General features: G+C 41.0%; 2 protein-coding genes and 1 pseudogene across 9 annotated transcripts; 1 reads left to right on the top strand and 2 right to left on the bottom strand.

Annotated features, from left to right (window-relative positions):
• Positions 1 to 887: 887 nt before the first annotated feature.
• On the bottom strand, positions 888 to 2243 carry LOC116666006 (zinc finger protein 677-like). The gene is given in 2 exon segments (XM_032487816.1): positions 888 to 1294; positions 1297 to 2243. Coding segments are annotated over 2 exon segments (1176 nt in total). The 5' UTR covers positions 2213 to 2243; the 3' UTR covers positions 888 to 1034.
• Positions 2226 to 15372, bottom strand: LOC102510071 (zinc finger protein 677-like). Of its 8 annotated transcripts, XM_032487961.1 has the most exons (7): positions 14916 to 15372; positions 13172 to 13352; positions 12309 to 12448; positions 11907 to 11997; positions 8344 to 8470; positions 7485 to 7598; positions 2547 to 2679 (listed from the first exon to the last, which is right to left on the bottom strand). In XM_032487961.1, exons 4-6 carry the CDS (start codon positions 11919 to 11921, stop codon positions 7591 to 7593), a joined length of 150 nt encoding a protein of 49 aa, XP_032343852.1. In that variant the 5' UTR covers positions 11922 to 11997; positions 12309 to 12448; positions 13172 to 13352; positions 14916 to 15372; the 3' UTR covers positions 2547 to 2679; positions 7485 to 7590. The 8 variants fall into 8 exon arrangements, with proteins under 8 accessions (XP_032343845.1, XP_032343847.1, XP_032343846.1 ...); XM_032487954.1 differs by lacking the exon at positions 7485 to 7598 and having other exon boundaries at positions 2226 to 2679; positions 14916 to 15360; XM_032487956.1 differs by lacking the exon at positions 7485 to 7598 and having other exon boundaries at positions 2226 to 2679; positions 14955 to 15360.
• On the top strand, positions 4017 to 5746 carry LOC116666000 (annotated as a pseudogene).
• Positions 15373 to 17856: the final 2484 nt, after the last annotated feature.

Below are 17856 nucleotides of genomic sequence, written 5' to 3'. Positions count from 1 at the left end.
AAAGGGAAAATGACCACTTCTCCATTATTCCTACCACATAAGCTGTCCCTACTAACCTATCATCCTACTCAGGAAAATCCCGGCCTCTTGAGGCCTGCTCCGTTTCATACTCAGCTGGGAGCACAGTGGTTTCTGATAATCCAGTGATTCCCCTGCTGCACCAACAAATCTATAGAAGAGGATCTGAAATTACCATGATTTACATCGTTTTATATATATTCTCCTCCCATCCTTATGCTCTCATTCGAAACACAGTATTGCCTGTGAAAATTCAGTGTCCTTGTTCCTTCAGGAAACATGAATATGAATGATCCTCATCTAATAAAAGCCCTTTTATCTCACTGATCCCTTCCCAGAGCCCATCATGGTAATGCATGAAAAGCATGTGATGAAGGCTGTAGCATCAACAAAATTTAAACTTCAGGGTGAAAGACATCATTAGTAACACAGCCTCTTTAAGAAATTTCATATAATAAAAGCACTTTTTTTAAAGAAATGGTACACTTCCAAAGATCTCCTTGCTCTACTGACACCCATCACTTCATAGATTTCAAATGATTTTGACATTTAATTAATGTGAAGGATTTAACATCTGAGGTTGATTAATCTAGAATGAGAGACTTAGTTCTCCCTGGTATAAAGTACGTAACTGTATAGTCTGTTGTTTAAAATAATTAAATGATTTACACCATTCATTACATTTCTAAGAGTTTCCAGTATGAAGTCTTTGGTGAATCCTAAAGTCAGACCATTGTCTAAAGGTCTTGCCACATTCAGTACATTTGTATGGCTTCTCCCCATTATGCGTTCTGTCATGACCCCAAAGGTGTAAGCGTTTGATAAAAGCCTTACCACACACATTACATTTGTGTGGCTTCTCTCCAGGATGTATATTCTGATGTCTGGTGAGGCTTGCGTACTGCTTAAAGGCTTTGCCACACTCATTACATTTGTAAGGTTTCTCTCCAGTATGGATTCTCTGGTGAATTGTAAGGTTTGAGTTTTGACTGAAGGCTTTGCCGCATACATTACATTTATATGGTTTCTCTCCAGGTATGGATCCTCTGATGCTGAGTGAGGCGCGAACACCAGTTAAAGGATTTGCCACATTCGTTACATTTGTAGGGCTTCTCTCTACCATGAATTCTCTGATGATCCCCCAAGCTTGAGCTCTGAATAAAAGCATTATCACGTAGGCTAGATTCATGACGTTTCTTTTCAGTATGTATTTTCTGGTGTCTAGTAAGGTGCACAAGTTGTGTGTAGGCTTTATCACACTCACTGCATTTGTAAGGTTCTCTCCTGTATGGTTTCTTTTATGTTTAGTTAGGCTTGAACGCACAGTGAAGGCTTTGTCACACTTGTTGCATTTGTAAGGCTTCTCACCAGTGTGAATTCTCTGATGTTCTGTAAGACCTGAACTTTGGATGAAAGCCTTACCACAGTCATTACATTTGTACGGTTTTTCTCCAGTATGAAATTTTTGATGTTTCACCAGACTTGAAATGTGGATAAAAGCCTTGCCACATATAACACATTTGTGTGGCTTTTCCCCAGGGTGTACATTCTGATGCTTAGTCAGGTGTGAGCACTGCTTAAAAGCTTTGCCACATTCATTACATTTGTAAGGTTTCTCCCCCGTATGAATTCTTTGGTGAATCCTGAGGGTAGACCACTGCCTAAAAACCTTGCCACATTCAGTACATTTGTATGGTTTCTCTCCAGTATGAATTCTCTCATGATCCCAAAGATACAAATGTTTGGTGAAACCCTTACCACATCTGTTACATTTGTAAGGTTTCTCTCCGGTGTGAATTCTCCAGTGATTTGTAAGATGGGAATTTTGGTTAAAGACCTTGTCACATATATTACATTTATATGGTTTCTCTCCTGTATGGATTCTCTGATGTCTTGTGAGGTTTGAGAACTGTTTGAAGGCTTTACTGCACTCATTACATTTATAAGGTCTCTGCTCAGAATGGATTCTCTGATGACTAGTAAGGACTGAATGATGGCTAAAAGTCTTCTCGCATTCATTACAGTTGTACAACTTTTCTCTGTTTGTTTTCTGTTGCTGTGAAAGTAATGGAGGATACACAGAAATCTTTCCATATTCATTATGAATGTTAGTTTTGACACTAGGAGGAAATCTTGGAAGTGATAAAATTGAGGAATAAGTTTTGATAGACTTTTCAACCTTGATTACATTCATAAATTTTCCCTTCAGTATGAAATTTCTGCAGTTCAGCCAGAGATGACTGAAAGCTTAATCCAATTCTATTTTTAAAAATTTAGTATACTTGTTTCCTGAAAAAACTCTGTTATTTTTAATTTTTAACAAATTCTTTATAAGTGACTTCCCATTCCTACAATATTGATGTATACTTTTTCTTAAAGAAGCCCTTTGTTTTAAAGGCAAATTAATCCAGGATTTGCTGTCTTGTTTATCTTTTCTACCAGTGAGATTCGTGTTATCTGTCATAAGCACTCCTTTGGAATTTCTTTCTTCATATCCACACTTATTCTCAGATTCATACGTATTTCCCCAGACTTCCCTGAGATCAAAATCTTCAATACCATGGCTTCCATGTCTTCCCAAGACCACTAGCTGGTGTAATTCTCTGTTATTAATGTCTTTCTTCAGTAGTAATTCCTTGGTCATAAACCTAATGGAGATATCTGAAAGATAATTATAGTATTCATATTAACTAGAGTTGGAAGATAAATATTACACTAAAAGTAATTGAAGAGATTAAAACTACTCAACCAAGTTCTATAAATGTTCGCAAACAGAAAGGAAATAGAATCCTTTAATAAAAGATTAAGTGTATTTCAAGTTATTTTAAGTGAAGCCTACTTTCAAACACACTATGACCAAATTGCTCACACAATGTAAACTTACATAATCTCTAACAGTATATTCTTTGACTACCACAACTAATGGATGTCTTATATTTGAGGAGAAACATATTATGCAAATGCAGGTCTACTGCATGCAAATAAATAAACAAGAGGACGGAGGGGCAGGATATATAAGGAGCAAAGGTGTTATATACTATTGAAATTAAATTGTTATTAATTTTAACTACATTGTTATAAAGTAAGATTTTATTTGTAATTCTGGGTCAACTACTACAAAATAACTAAAAAATATATGGTTGACCCTTGAACAACATGGGTTTGAACTGCCTGGGTCCACTTATATGCAAATTTTTTTCAGTAGTAAATACCATAGTACTACATGATCTGTAGTTGGTTGAATCCACTGATGCCACAGACACAAAAGGAATCACATATACAGAAGACTGACTATAAATTATAAACAGATTTTCAACTGTGTAGAGAGTCAGCACCCCACACACCTGCATTGTTCAAGGGTCAAGTGTATAGTAAAGGAAATAAAGAATCAAAATAGTACATTAGGAAAAAATCTATCTAACACAAAAGGAGGTAGTAATGAAGACCTGAGGAGAAAAAAACTATGTAAGACACATTGAAAACAAATAGCTAGTGACAGAGATCCTCCTTTATCACTCATTACATTAAATGTAAATGGATTAAACACCAATTAAAGGGTAGAGGTTTACAGCAAGGATTCAAAAAACAGGATCCAACTATATAGACAAACTTCCTTTTATTGCACTTAACAGATACTGCATTTTTTTTTTTTACAAATTGAAGGTTTGTGGCAACCCTATGTTGAGCAAATATAGTTGCACCATTTTTCCAACAGCATTTGCTCACTTTGTGTCTCTGTGTCACATTTTGGCTATTCTTGTGGTATTTCCATTGTTTCATTATTATTCTATTTGTTTTGGTGATCTGTGATCAGTGATCTTTGATGTTATTATTGGAATTGTTTTGGGGTATCACAAACTGCACCCATACAGACAGCTAGCTTAATCAATAAATGTGTGTGCTCTGATTGCTCCACTGACCCACCTCTCCCTCTCCTCAGGCCTCCCTATTCCCTGACATATAACAATATTGAAATTAGGTCAATTAATAACTCTACAATGGCCGCTATGTGTTCAGGTGAAAGGTAGAGTCACACGTCTCTAAATTTAAATCAAAAGCAAGAAATGATTGTTTAGTGAGGAAGGCATGTTGAAAGATGAGACAGGCCAAAAGCTAGGCCTCTAGTACCAAACAATTAGTCAAGCTGTGAACAGAAAAAAGTTCTTGAAGGAAATTAAAAGTGCTACCCCAGTGAACACATGAATGGTAAGAAAACAAAACAGACATATTGCTGAAATGGAGGAAATTTTAATGGTCTGGATAGAAAATCAAACCTGCCATAACTTCCCTTAAGCCAAAATCTAATCCAGAGCAAGGTCCTAACTCCCTTCTAAGAAGGCTGAGAGAAGTGAGGAAGCTGCAGAAGAAAGTCTGAAGCTAGCAGAGGTTGGTTCTTGAGATTTAAGGAAGGAAGACTTCTTCATAACATCAAAGTGCAAGATGAATCAGCAGGTGCTGGTGCGGAAGCTGCAGCAAGGTATCTAGGGGACCTAGCTAAGATAATTCATGGAAGTGTCTGCACTAAACAGATTTTCAGTGTAGATGAAATAGCCTTCTCTTGGAAGAAGATGCCATTTAGGACTTTCATAGCTAGAGAGGAGAAGTCAATGCCTGGCTTCAAAACTTCGGAGGAGAGGCTGACTCTCTTGTTTGGGGCTAATGAAGCTGGTGACTTTAAGTTGAAGCCACTGCTCATTTACCATTCTCCAAATCCTTGGGCCCTCAAGAATTATATTAAATCTACTCTATCTGTGGTCTGTAAATGAACCAATAAAGCCTGGATGACAGCGCATCTGTTTATAACATGGTTTACTGAATATTTTAAGCCCACTGCTGAGACCTACTGCTCAGGGAAAAAGATTCTTTTCAAAATGTTACTGCTCACAGACAAAGCACCTGGTCACCCTAGAGCTCGGATGGAGGATGTACAAGATCTATGCTGTTTTCCTGCCTGCTGACACAACATGCACACTGCAGCCCAAGCATTAAGGGGTAATTTTGACTTTCAATTCTTATTATTTAAGAAATATATTTTGTAAAGCTATAACTACCATAGGCAGTGATTCCTCTGATGGAGCCAGGAAAATTAAATTGAAAACCTTCTGGCACCATTCTAGATGCCATTAGTGAACACTCATAATTCATGGGAAGAGGTCAAAATATCAACATGTACAGGAGTTTGGGAGAAGTTGATTTTAACCCTCATTGGTGACTTTGAGGGGTTCAAGACTTCAGTGGAAGTAACTACAAATGTGGTGGAAATAGCAAGAGAACTAGAATTAGAAGTGGAGCCTGAAGATGTGACTGAATTGCTGCAATCTCATGATAAAATTTTAACAGCTAAGGAGTTGTTCCTCATATGAACAAAGAAAGTAGTTTCTTGAGACGGAAGCTATTCCTGGTAAAGATGCTGTAAAGACTGTTGAAATGACAACAAAGGATTTAGAATATTATACAAACTTCATTGATAAAGCAACTGTAGGGTTTGAAAGGATTGACTCCAATTTTGAAAGAAGTTCTACTATGGGTAAAATGTTATCAAAAAGCAACTAAGAAATCTTCCATGAAATGAAGAGTCAGTCAATGCAGCAAACCTCTTTGTTGACTTATTTTAAGAAATTGCTATAGCTACGCCACCCTTCAGCAACCAGCACTCTGATCAGTTAGCAGCCATCAAACATCAAGGCGAGACCCTCTGCCAGCAAAAAGATTACAGCTCACTGAAGGCTCAGATGGTGGTTAGCAGTTTTTAGCAATAAAGCTGTTTTAAAATTAAGGTCTGTGCATTCTTTTAGACCTAATGCTATTGCACACTTAATAGACTACAGTATAGTGTAAACATAACTTTTACATGCATTATGAAACCAAAAAATTTGTGCCTTGCTTTATTGTGATATTTGCTTTTCTGTGGTGGCCTAGAACTGAATCCACAAAATCTCCAAGGTGTGCCTGTGTTCTGTGTGCAGGAGATTCACTTTGAGCAGAAAGATGCTTACAGGTTAGAAGTGAAAGAGTGGCAGGTGAGTCTCTTATGGGCTGAATTCCGTCCTCCCTAAAATTCATATGTTTAAGTCCTAATCTCCAGCACCTCAAAATGTGACTGTATTTGCAGGTAGGGCCTTTAAAGGGGTAATTAAGGTTGAATGAGGTCATTGGAGTGGGCCCTACTCCAGTGACTGGTGTCCTTATAAGAAGAGGAGATTAGGACACTGACACACAGAGAAGGAAGACCATGTGAAGACACAGGTAGGAAAAGACAGCCAGCTACAAGCTTAGGAGAATAACCTGAGATGAAACAACTCTGCTGACACCATGATCTCAGACTTCTAGCTTCCAAAGCCTTAAGAAAGTACATTTCTGATGTTTGGGCCACCCACACTACGGTCATTTGTTATGGCAACCTTAGCCACCTAATACAGATTCTATGCAGACAGTAACCAAAAGAGACTTGGAGTGCTATACTAATACCAGACAAAACAGACTTAAAGTAAAAAATTTTTACAAGACATTATATATTTTTTAAAAGGATAACTTATCAAGGAATTACAACAAATATGAATATATATGCACCTAAACAAGAGAGCTGCAAAATACATGAAGCAGACATTGACAGAATTTTAGGGAGAAATCAAAATAGTTTTAAAATAATATTTGGAGGCTTCCATTCTTCCCTATAAATAATGAAGAGTACAGCCAGACAGAAGTTCAGTAAGGACTCAGGACTTCAGCAAGACTATAAACCCACTAGCTCTGACAGACATATATAGAACACGCCACCCAATAACAGCAAAACACACGTTCTTCTCTGGGTGCCCAGTGGAACATTCTCTAAGATAGACCGTATATTAAACCATGAAGCTAGTCTCAAGCACTTGAAAAAGACTGAAATCATATATAACATTTTCTCCAACCACAATAGAATAAAACCAGAAATGCTTTACTGAGGGAAAACTGGAAACAAATATACAGAAACTTTAAAACACTCTTGATACAACCAATGGGTTAAAGAAGATCTCACAAGGGAAATTTGAAAACACTCTGAGAAGAAAGAAACAAAAGCAACATACCAGAACCTGGAGTACAGTATAGTGTGGCGTGGTACACTCCTGCTGAGTAAAAGCAGTTTTACTGCTGCATCAGAAGACCCACCCGACTCCTGGTACACATAATCCTCGATGTGTGGTGTGGCAACAACAGAACTGAAGAAATGGCTATCTCTGAGAGAGGCAGACAGCTTGTGACAGCCCCGTGTACTTTCCTGGGGCCCCAGGTGGCGATGTTTTCCCTTCTCATGAGAAGGTCTCCCAAGTACCTGATATGGGAGTGGAACCTGGAGACCTGTGGCCAGAACTGGGGAGGATCCCACTTGGATCTGTGTGGACTGAAATCTGCGTACAGAACAAGACCAAAGAAGAAACAGGACCCCTTACAACCAGCCCTCCCAGTGCCCTGCAGGGTCAACGTACCAAAGAGATCATGGGGGCAGATAACCAAGAGTTATGGTCATGATCAAGATTCCTCTTTGGTCTTTGTATGAGCTGGAGCACCACTGGACGTTGGTAGGATAAACTTTTACATGTCTGAAGAAGAGAGCGCAAAGTGGAAGGGAAGAAAAATTTCCTCTGAGCTCACAAGAAACAAAACTTCTGTTTTCTCCTAGAACTTCCCCACTTACAGAGAGTTTCCCAAACACTATCAATGGTGCGGCTTCCTCTCAGCCCTTCTGAGCTCTTACTTGTGTTCACACCTTTGATACAGTCCCACCCATCTGGTTTTTTCACTATTTCTGCCTTGTTCTTCACATTCAGGGGCTCTTTCCCTTGCTCCAAAATGGAAGTAGTATTCAGACCAGAAAGAGAGTTTCAAGCTTGTAAGATAGAAACATAATGTGCTGTGGCTGTTCCAGAATACAATTCCAGCCCTCTGTTCTGCTAAGAAGAGGGGACATTACAGATGTGTCTAGAAAAATATTTCACAAATCTTTCACGGACTGTCTCCTGAATGCTTAAGGAAGATTTTTACAGCATACCTTGCTGTGTTCCAAGAACTACTGAATCAAAAGTACAGGGATAAAAGTGGATCCAGAATTGGATATTTTTACAGGTTTGCCATCAGATTTTGTTTTTACTCATCTTTTGCAGCGACTACAAGTCTAGTGTGGAGTGTGTGACCGTATGAAGAAAGGAGAAGGTGAAACTCCAGATGCAGTATTATCAACCTTTTCATTTCAGAGTCAACACAGCTTCAACCTCAGTTAAGCAGGGCGGAGGTTCCCAAAAGACTCACTAGGGCAGATCCAGACTTAGGGAGGGACGTTCTCCTCACCCAGGGAGAGCAGGTTCCTGCAGGTCTCCAACATCACGTCCCTGTACAAGGCCCTCTGAGCAGGGTCCAGGCACTCCCACTCCTCCTGGGAGAACTCGATGGCCACATCCCTGAATGTCAATGATCTCTGAAACGAAAAACATGTTTCACTAAGGGACCATGGGGAGAGCTCTTACCTTCACACAAAGGGTGAGCAGGAAACAGGCGTAAAGATCGGTTCAGTTGAAGTAACAGATCAGTTTAAGCAAGATATTTTGAGTAATTCATATGTCCCTGATTTTATTGTATCTTTCCAGCAGAGGGTATCAAGTCCACTAAATTACTGTAGATTTCCCATTTTGTGGACAATGAAAGCAATATCCAAATGAAAAATATTCAGCACAGGATTGTTTATTTGGACATTAAGTGATCCTCAGCACCTAGATGAGCTAGAGCCTGAGTGGTATCTTCAAGCATGACAGAGTCCACAAAAATGCAAAAATAGAAGTACAAGTTTATCCATATTTAAGCTCAGATATTTAGCCATTTACAAAAGCTAAGTGGAGTTTATTCTACTAACTTAAAAAAAAGATTCAAGATGAGGAAATTGACTAATGCGGTACATTAATTTCACAGATTAAATAGAAAAAAAAAGATTTATTACAGCAGCAGATCTTTAAAGAAATACTGGATGATTAAAAATTATGCTGGGGATAGGGGAGGCTGTAGCTCAGTGGTAGAGTGCGTTCTTAGCTTGCATGAGGTCCCAGGTTCAATCCCCAGTACCTCCATTTAAAAAATGTATACCAAATAGGAAATTAAAGCATCATAATCACTGGAAGCATTTCCACTAGAGCTAAGGATGAGATAAGTGGGCTGGCCAGGTTCCCGCCACTTTCCTCTGCACAGGAGGCCTAAGGCTGGGACCAGAAGTGGGGAAGCAAATCCCCGTTAGCAATTTTACTGTGACACCTACTCACAAGACATTGCCTGAACGAGAGGAAATTTTACAAATTTTACTGAGGGACATAGCAAAGACATGATCAAGACCAGCAAACCTACTTTTTCACTGGAAGATGTTGGGGCATAAAGACCTCAGGGATTAGGAAATTCAGAGTAAGTCAAAGGCAAAAGAAATGTAGGATCTCAAAAAAAAGTCTCCATTGTGTTGAGGAGAGAGAAAAATGTTTTTGATTAATGCATAGTTGGTTTACAGTGTTGTGTTAGTTTCTGGTGTACAGCAAAGTGATTCAGTTATATCTATATCTAGATATTGATATATTCTTTTTCCAATTCTTTTCCTTCACAGGTTATTACAAGATACCGAGTATAGTTCCCTGTGCTTTACAGTAGGTCCTTGTTGTTCATCTATTTCATATATAGTAGTATGTATCTGTTCATCCCAAACTCCTAACTTTTCCCCATTCCCCTTTGGTAACCATTAGTTTGTTTTCTGTGTCTGTGAGTCTATTTCTGTTTTGTAAATAAATTCATTTGTATCATTTTTTAGATTCCACACATATAAGTGGTATCATACGATATTTGTCTGAGGAGAGAGAAAATTTTGAAGAGAAAAACAAAATGGTAGGCCTTGCGAAACTACATGTGAACCTATTAATATACATGTATATGTGTGCAGGGGGGTGTATGCACAAATGGGTGTAATATCTGAAACTAAACTGCATGAAATAAAATAGCTGTAAGATACATACAAAAAGCCAAATTAAAGAGATTTAGTTAAATCCAAATTAAAGAGATAATTTTAAACAGAAAACATTAGGACTGTATGGAACATAATACTTTGAAATGATGCCTGGGGAGGCCTTCCAAAGCAAGACCAGAAAACAGAGGACACGAAGGAAAGAAATTTATGTATCACTGGAAATAAGTGATAAACTAAGAAAGACACCAGAGTATGTATAGAGAAACCACAAAATACGAAATAGCTCTTAAAAACATAGCCAAAGAAAACTGAGCAAAGTATGAAAATGAAAACCCGTATTTCCAGAAAAGAATGAAACTGACTTACAAGCAATTGGGAAGGGGAAATATAAACAAAGTATTGTCATTTCCCCCTAAACTTTCAAAGTACAAAAAGAATACAGTACCAGGTTTTCCTTACATCAAGGGAAATCTCACGTTGTTGTTGGGGAGGGTACCTCTGCTGCTTTAGGGGAGGGCATCTGATAAAATCTATCAAAGTATGAAACGCGCTATTCTTGACCCAGTAATCACATGTCAGGATGCCCAGAGAAATCCCCAGACATCTGCAGGGAAGTCAGCCTGCTCAGAGGAAGCCACCGAGGCATTCTTTGTATCAGCAAAAAATTGTAAACGGCCCTCATATCTTCATTAAGAGAATGTTCCAATGAGGATCTAAGAGCAAGCTGTATCTGTGTTTACTAATATGAAAACAACTTCTAGGGGGGCGGGGGTATAGCCCAGTGGCAGACCACATGCTTAGCATGCAGGAGGTCCTGAGTTTAATCCCCAGTACCTCCATTAACAAAAAACAAAAACAAAAAAACTTCTGGACAAGTGCTGTGTAAAGTTTTAACAATTTCCATAATAAAATACTACGTAAACATTCATTGAAGAATTTTTTCTAAAATCTCATAATGACACAAAGTCCAATTTTGTAAGATTTGAGTTGATTCGTGCCACAGAACTGACAACAGTGGTCCCTCATCGACACGTGAGGCATGGAAGGGGATGCTTTGCATCTTAGTGTCTAAGCTGCTGTTTGAGGGGCAGAATTTGACCACAAAATACATAATGTGATGTTTAAAATAAAATAAATATAATATTTATTAATAATGGTGGAACCAGAATTTGGCTACAGCCTCTCTGATGACAAAGATGAAGTTCCGTGCTCCAGGTCTTGGCTGAATTATGACCATGTTTACCTACAACATCTGCTGCATGATGGTCCTTGCAGGAACAGCGTGGTCTCCGTGGGGTGGATGTGCTGAGAATGGTTTTTTAAAACCTCTTACTCTTAGGTATTTAGATTGATTCTATACTTTAAAACCAATTATCGAATAAAACATCCTCTGTCACTGATGCCTGATCTGAACTTTATACCCCCTTCTGAATCATTCGTATTTTGGAACCAGAAACACCATGATCCACGTGTTTATAGCTCTGAGTGCACTGTAAAGTCAGGCAGAGCTGGTTTCCTCTTATCACTCGTCATTTCCAGAGTTTTGCAACTATTCCCACACACTAATACATAACTTCCAAGTGTACCTTCTTCCATCCTGGGCCACAGGGAGCCAGCAGTGCACAGATGGGCCCCTAAACTCTCCCTGCTGCCCAACAGCACTGACTCCGAGTCTCCAACCCACGGGGGTGAAGCCCGCCCAGGACGCTGCCCAGGGAGCCGCTTCACAAGTTTCAGGTCCCGAGGTCCCGGGGGTGGAGTCTAAGTAGGGAGGACAGGCACTGAGGGAGGGTCCTGGGTGACTGAATGTACAGGTGTCAGGCAGGATACTTCAGAGTCAGACAAGATTAGTGAATCCAAAGAAGGGCATTTCAAGGACAGATGAAATAATCAGCTGTAATTGACTGTTACATGACTTTACCTGAGACAGAGCCATTCCTGACCCCTTCTCTTTCCTGTTCCTCCTCTTCCAGGTTTCTTCCTCAGACAAGATCGATCTTGAGAAGTCAATCCTGTGTCAAGAATATGTTGTTTAACGCTTAGAATCAACACCCCTTCCTGTGCCATGCCACAACCACACACACAGGGGAGACCTCACCACGTGGAACAGTCTGCTGCCCACTGTCACAGGAGGGTCTCAGGACAGGAAATTCCACACACGGATCAACAAGGGAGTTTTCCTACCCTTTCCTTCAGACCATGCGCCCTTCCTGGTGAGGCCCTCGCATATGCGGTGCAGCAGTGGGGATCTGGTCTGGACTGAACCTCCCCTTGGTCACAGATCCGCCCTGATCAAATTCCATTCAGAACCGGGCCCCCTCACCTCTCCCGGGATCACTCAGCCTCGTGAGTGGAGGACCCAGAGCTTGGCGGCTTAGCGCTGGATACAGATCAGAATCACCGGAGGCACTTTAAACATCAGGGAGGCCCCATCCGACTTGACCTTCTGAAGGGGACTCTGGTCTGGGGTGGGGGGCGCGGGGGTGGGGAGCACACGAGATGTAGCTCAGCGATCTGCTGTGCTCTGGGGCTGAGCACCCCTCCCACCTGATGGCTCTTTTGCCTCCCAGGGCCTTGCTGTCAGGTGCGTCCAGCCAGTGGAAGGGAAACCGGAAACCACAAAGAAACGTGGACCGGAAGTGGGGGTGGGGTGGAAGGTTATTATTAAGGGGAGGAAACAAGCTGGAGAAGATGCCAGGAGGAGGTGATATCAGAACACAAACCAGAGAAAAGGGATTTTGCCGTCGGCCAGGGAGGGGTCATAGATTTCTAGGCAGAGGGTCGCCATGGGAAGGCCCTGAGGTAGGGGCATCTCTGGCCCCAGCAAGGGCAAAGAGGCCTGTGTGGCTGGAGTGGAGTGAGTGCAGAGGGGGCTAGGAGGAGATGAGATCAGAAGGGTGTTAGAAGAAGCAGCTAAGAAAGGGCCTTGGTCTTCAAACACTTCCCCATACCCAGGAGATTTTTAGAAACCATGTGTTTCCCTATACATTTTAAGCAAACGTCTATTTTTAAATTTATTTTGTCTTTAGTTAAAACACTAGCAGGTAATCTCTTGTGTATTTTTAAAACATGCTGGTGGGGAGGGTAGAGCTAAGTGGTAGAGTGTGTGCTTAGCATGCACAAGGTCCTGGGTTCAATCCCAGTACCTCCATTTAAACAAAACGGAAAACATTCTGAGATGCTCACCTAAGCCCCTGGAAGTGCAGAGTCGCCCTATACTGAGATGTGGGAGGACTGCAAGAGAACACATCCGGGAGAGTTCAGGGGGTCATTTTTGGACGCATGAAGGTGAAGATGCCAGTTAGATGTGCCAGCAGAGATGTCGAGGAGACAGCTGGATACAGGACTCTGATTTCAGAGGAGAAGTCTGCATGGAGAGGGGAAAGGAGACAGTGTTGAAAGTCACAAGATGGGAGGGTCAGGTATAGCTCAGTGGTAGGGCGCATGCTTAGCATGCACGAGGTTCTGAGTTCAGTCCCAAGTACCTTCACTAAAAAAAGTAAAAATAAATAAAGTCCTGCCTTGGAAAAGGTGCAGAGAAGTTCAAGGCCTAAGCCCAGGGATACTTCCCTGCAGTCAGAGACCAGGGAATTCCAAAGAACCCAGGGGTGAACAGGGAGAAGAAAATTAAAATGGCTGATTGGTAGACAGATTTACTTCCTAAAAATAGTGTGATGTGAAAGCCAAGAATAAAGTGCTTCCAGAAGAGGGAGTGCAACAAGTTTTTGATAGGACAGGATGATGACCAAGAATAAACCACTAGATTTAGAAATATAAACAAGCAGGTCCTACTGTAGAGCACAGGGGACTATACTCAATATCCTGTAATAACCTGTGATGAAAGAGAACATGAAAAATAATATACATGTGTATGACTGAATCACTATGCTGTACACCAGAAACTAACACATTGTAAGTCAACTATACTTCCATTTTTTTAAAGGAGGATTTTCCTGAAGGCAGTGGAAGGCATTGAAGGGATGCTGCTGTTTCACCCTCTGCTCCCCCTGCCACCTCTCACCCCACTTTCTGTCCCAGCACCACGTCTCTCCGTTTTCCATGGCCCTAACTCTTTTATTCCTTCCACATTCTCTCAGTTTGGTGTATCTGCCCCTCCTACCGCTGATCAGTCTCTCTTGTCCAGTTTGCAACCCTCTGTCTTTCTGGAGATGCCTTTTTATCTAGGTTTCTTCCCCTGGTTCACTCTTTTTTTCTTACTGTATGCCCACGTCCATCTGCCCTATCCTCTGTTTCACCCTTTTTCATTGTTTGCCTCTCTCAGTCTTTCTCATTCTTCCTCAGACCCTGCTCCACCCACTGCCTCTGCACATTCACAGGTATGGGATAAAGATCTCCTTTGCCCAAGAAAGAGCACTTTCCAGTGGGGCTTCGGGAATGTAAACACCACGGCAAGCACAGCCAGTGAGACGCGTTTCGTGCCGAAGAAAACAAAGAATGTCACCGGACGGGTACAGGGCACCTCCCCCAGCGCATGGGTCAGAGATCTCCCCCAAGGCGGTGAGTGCAAAGTGGACGACTAGGGAGGGGAGGGGCCTGACCCAGAGGACGCGCAGAAGGGGAGGGTGTCAGGAGAGGAGTGGTATCTGCACAACCCCAAGGCCAACGAGATGTGGCCTCCGGGTCTGCACGGCCATCTCTGCCCTGGAAGGACCAAGTGGAGGACGAGAATCCACCTCCGAAGTGAGGAGTTTACCCGGCACGGCGAGGAGGGAGAGGGGATGGAGCCTGTGCAAGTCACTGAAGGGTTTAAGCAGGAAAGTGACGCAGCAAGCAGCGTCTACCTGAGCAGAAGGCAGAAAGGCCAGGGCGGGGACCCGCTTCAGAGCGATTTTAACTCGAACTAGACGCGGACCCGCAGACCCGCACGATGCAATCAGGCCTAGAACCTCTCACTGCTGCCAGGACTTACCGGGCGCGGAACGAGCTGATGAAGGGGTTTTTAACGTACGTGAGGATTCCTGAACCTCAGGTGGGGCGGATCGGGGCCCCGGGGGAGTCTCAAAGACTCCGGATGGACCTGAAAGACCGACAGCGCCCCTCGCTCCGCTTCCGGGTGTGCAGGAAACTGCGCCTGCGCGGTCGCCCAGCAGGCGGAGCCAACGAGGGGCGGGGCGCGGGCTGCGGCCGTAACTGGACTGAAAGTGAGAGGTGGGTGGAGCGGGGCTGATAAGGGGCGGGGCGAAGCGCGGCAGCGGCCGGGATTGGACTGAAAGCGAGATGTGGGAGGGGCGGGGCCGGGCCTGGAGGGAGCCTTGTCTGGCTCCGCCGCGCGCCCGGGGCTTTTCAGAGCTGTTTTTCTGCCGGGCGGCGCTTGGTCCTCTGTTGTTGGGTTCTTTGAATCTCTTTGATGTCCCAAGGCTCCAGCCGCTTCCTCATTCGCTATTTTAACTTAATGTTTCAAGTAATTTTAAGAAAAAGATTAGAGTTGCGAGGGCCACTTATAAGTTGAGATGTTTCCGCGTTAGTTGAAAGCGGTTTTAAGTCAAAGCTCTTTTTGCCAGCGGGTGGTGTGGGGTAATATAATTAAAAATAAAAACCGTCTTCTGACAACCCAGAACTCCTCTCCACCAAGGTGGCAGAGAGAGAAAGCAATTTTATAGCCAAGACATGGAAGCAACCTAAATGTCCATTGACAGAAGTTGCGGCATACTAGTCATAAAAAAGAATAAAATAATGCCATTTGCATCAACATGGATGGGCCTAGAGATTATACTAAGTCAGGCCGAGAAAAACAAGTATCATTTGTATGTGGAATCTAAAAAAAAGACACAAATGAACTTGCAAAACGGAAATGGACTCACAGACATAGAAAACATACCTATGGTTAGCAAAGGGGAAAGGAGTGGGGAGGGATAAATTAGGAGTTTGGGATTAGCAGATGCAAACTGCTGTATACAAAATAGGTAAACAAGAAGAACATACTGTATAGCACAGGAAACTATATATTCAATAGCTTGTAATAACCTGTAATGAAAAAGAACATGAAAAGAAATATATATATGTACAACCAAATCACTATACTGTACACCAGAAACTAACACATTATAAGGCAACTATACTTCAATTTTAGAAAATTATTATATTTTATTATTAAGTAAGCATTAAACCAGAAAGCAGTGTGCATCACAACCTAAAGACTGCACAGACTGCAAGAAAAATCTCACCCTGTAATATGAGCAGATACAACTGATTACAAGCGTGTCCTCAAGAAAAAACAATTAGTCCTTGAGTGGGTGGAGGGTATAGCTCCAGTGGTAGAGAGCATGCTTAGCGTGCACTCGCTCCTGGGTTCAATCCCCAGTACCTCCATCAAATAAATAAATAAGTAAACCTAGTTACCTTTCCTCCAAAACAAATAAAAATTTTTAAAGGCTACTTTTTTATTGAACTATAGTCGATTTATAATTTTGTGTTAATTTCTGGTGTACAGCATAGTGATTCATTTATACATATATATATATATACCCTCTTTCAGACTGTTTTCCATTATATGTTATTAAAAGATATTGAATATAGCTCCCTGTGCTATATAGTAGGACCTTGTTGTTTATCTATTTTATATATAGTAGTGTGTATCTACAAATCCTGAACTCACAAATTATCCCTCCCCACCATCTTTCCCCCTTGGTAACCATGTTTGTTTTCTGTCTGTGAGTCTGTCTTTGTTTTGTAAATAAGTTAATTTGTGTCCTTTTTTTTTTTTTTAAAGATTCCACATATAATTGATGCCATATGGTATTTTTCTTTTTCTTTCTCCTTAATTCACTTAGTAGGATGATCTCCAGGTTCATCCATGTTGCTGCAAACAGCATTATTTCATTATTTTTTATGGCTGAGTAATAGCCTATTGTGTATATATTCCACATCTTTTTTTTATCCATCACCTGACAGTGGACATTTAGGTTGCTTCCCTGTCTTGGCTACTGTAAATAGTTCTGCTCAAAAGGGTAACATCTACTCTGTTTCCAGAGCTTCATCTATGTCTGCTGTATCAGCTCAAAATAATTCTTACGCCAGAGGGGCATATTTTGGGATGGCATATTCTGCTGCCCTTCAATGGCTGGTTAGCCATATCACATCACACAGAATAATCTACCTTCTGAAGATCTCAAAATCCATCTCAGACATCACATATTTTTTTGAAGTGCTATTATATTGTTAGGTATCCACCTTTGGGCCATGCCAGAACATTCTGCTTATTTTACCTGAAAACATCTTAAATATGCTAATTTTTTCCTATCAAAATATTACCTACCATATTTTAATTGATTACCATTTCTCTATGGTGAAATCTCCCACAAGTAAGGATGCAAGAAAAATACCTATTTCATAGTAGAAGTAACTCACAGATAATGCCATAAAAATTATTGACTGCAAAAATTAGGCTATTAGAAATTTGAAAATCTAGTTTTACTTTCATTAGGGTTTATATAAAATATATACTTCTGTATTGCTACCCTTAGAAATACTCAAAATTAATTACTTTTTAGGTGAAAATATGTTGAAGTGTGTTCTAAGAATTATTATTTACAGGCTTTCTTATCCACATCTGACAGAACACCCAGAAATAGAAAACAAATAAAATGACAAATTTTAAACAAAAAATGTTTTCTGATTACCTTCAGAATGAGTGTAAAGTGAATTTGAAATGACTGTATATTTAGAAATTATTAACTTGTGATCTTATTATGATGCCAGTGACGTTTACCTCAAATGTATTTGAGCATAATTCATCTCAAGTATGGAACAACATAATAAGTATAAAAAGAACAAACAATGCAATTTAATCTACTTTTAAAATTTATTGCTTTTTCTAAAGTATGATTGGTGGCCTAAATTGCCTTAGCCCT

Source organism: Camelus ferus, chromosome 9, assembly GCF_009834535.1.
Source record: "Camelus ferus isolate YT-003-E chromosome 9, BCGSAC_Cfer_1.0, whole genome shotgun sequence".
NCBI classification, from domain to species: Eukaryota; Metazoa; Chordata; class Mammalia; order Artiodactyla; family Camelidae; genus Camelus; species Camelus ferus.
This window is presented reverse-complemented; position numbering and strand designations above follow the sequence as displayed.

Excerpts from the sequence above, each read along its gene's own strand:
- LOC102510071 (XM_032487955.1), bottom strand. Across the intron at positions 2,680-8,343 it reads CAGGAACCTGCTCTCCCTGG|ATATCTCCATTAGGTTTATG; the intron begins GTGAGGAGAACG and ends ATTATCTTTCAG.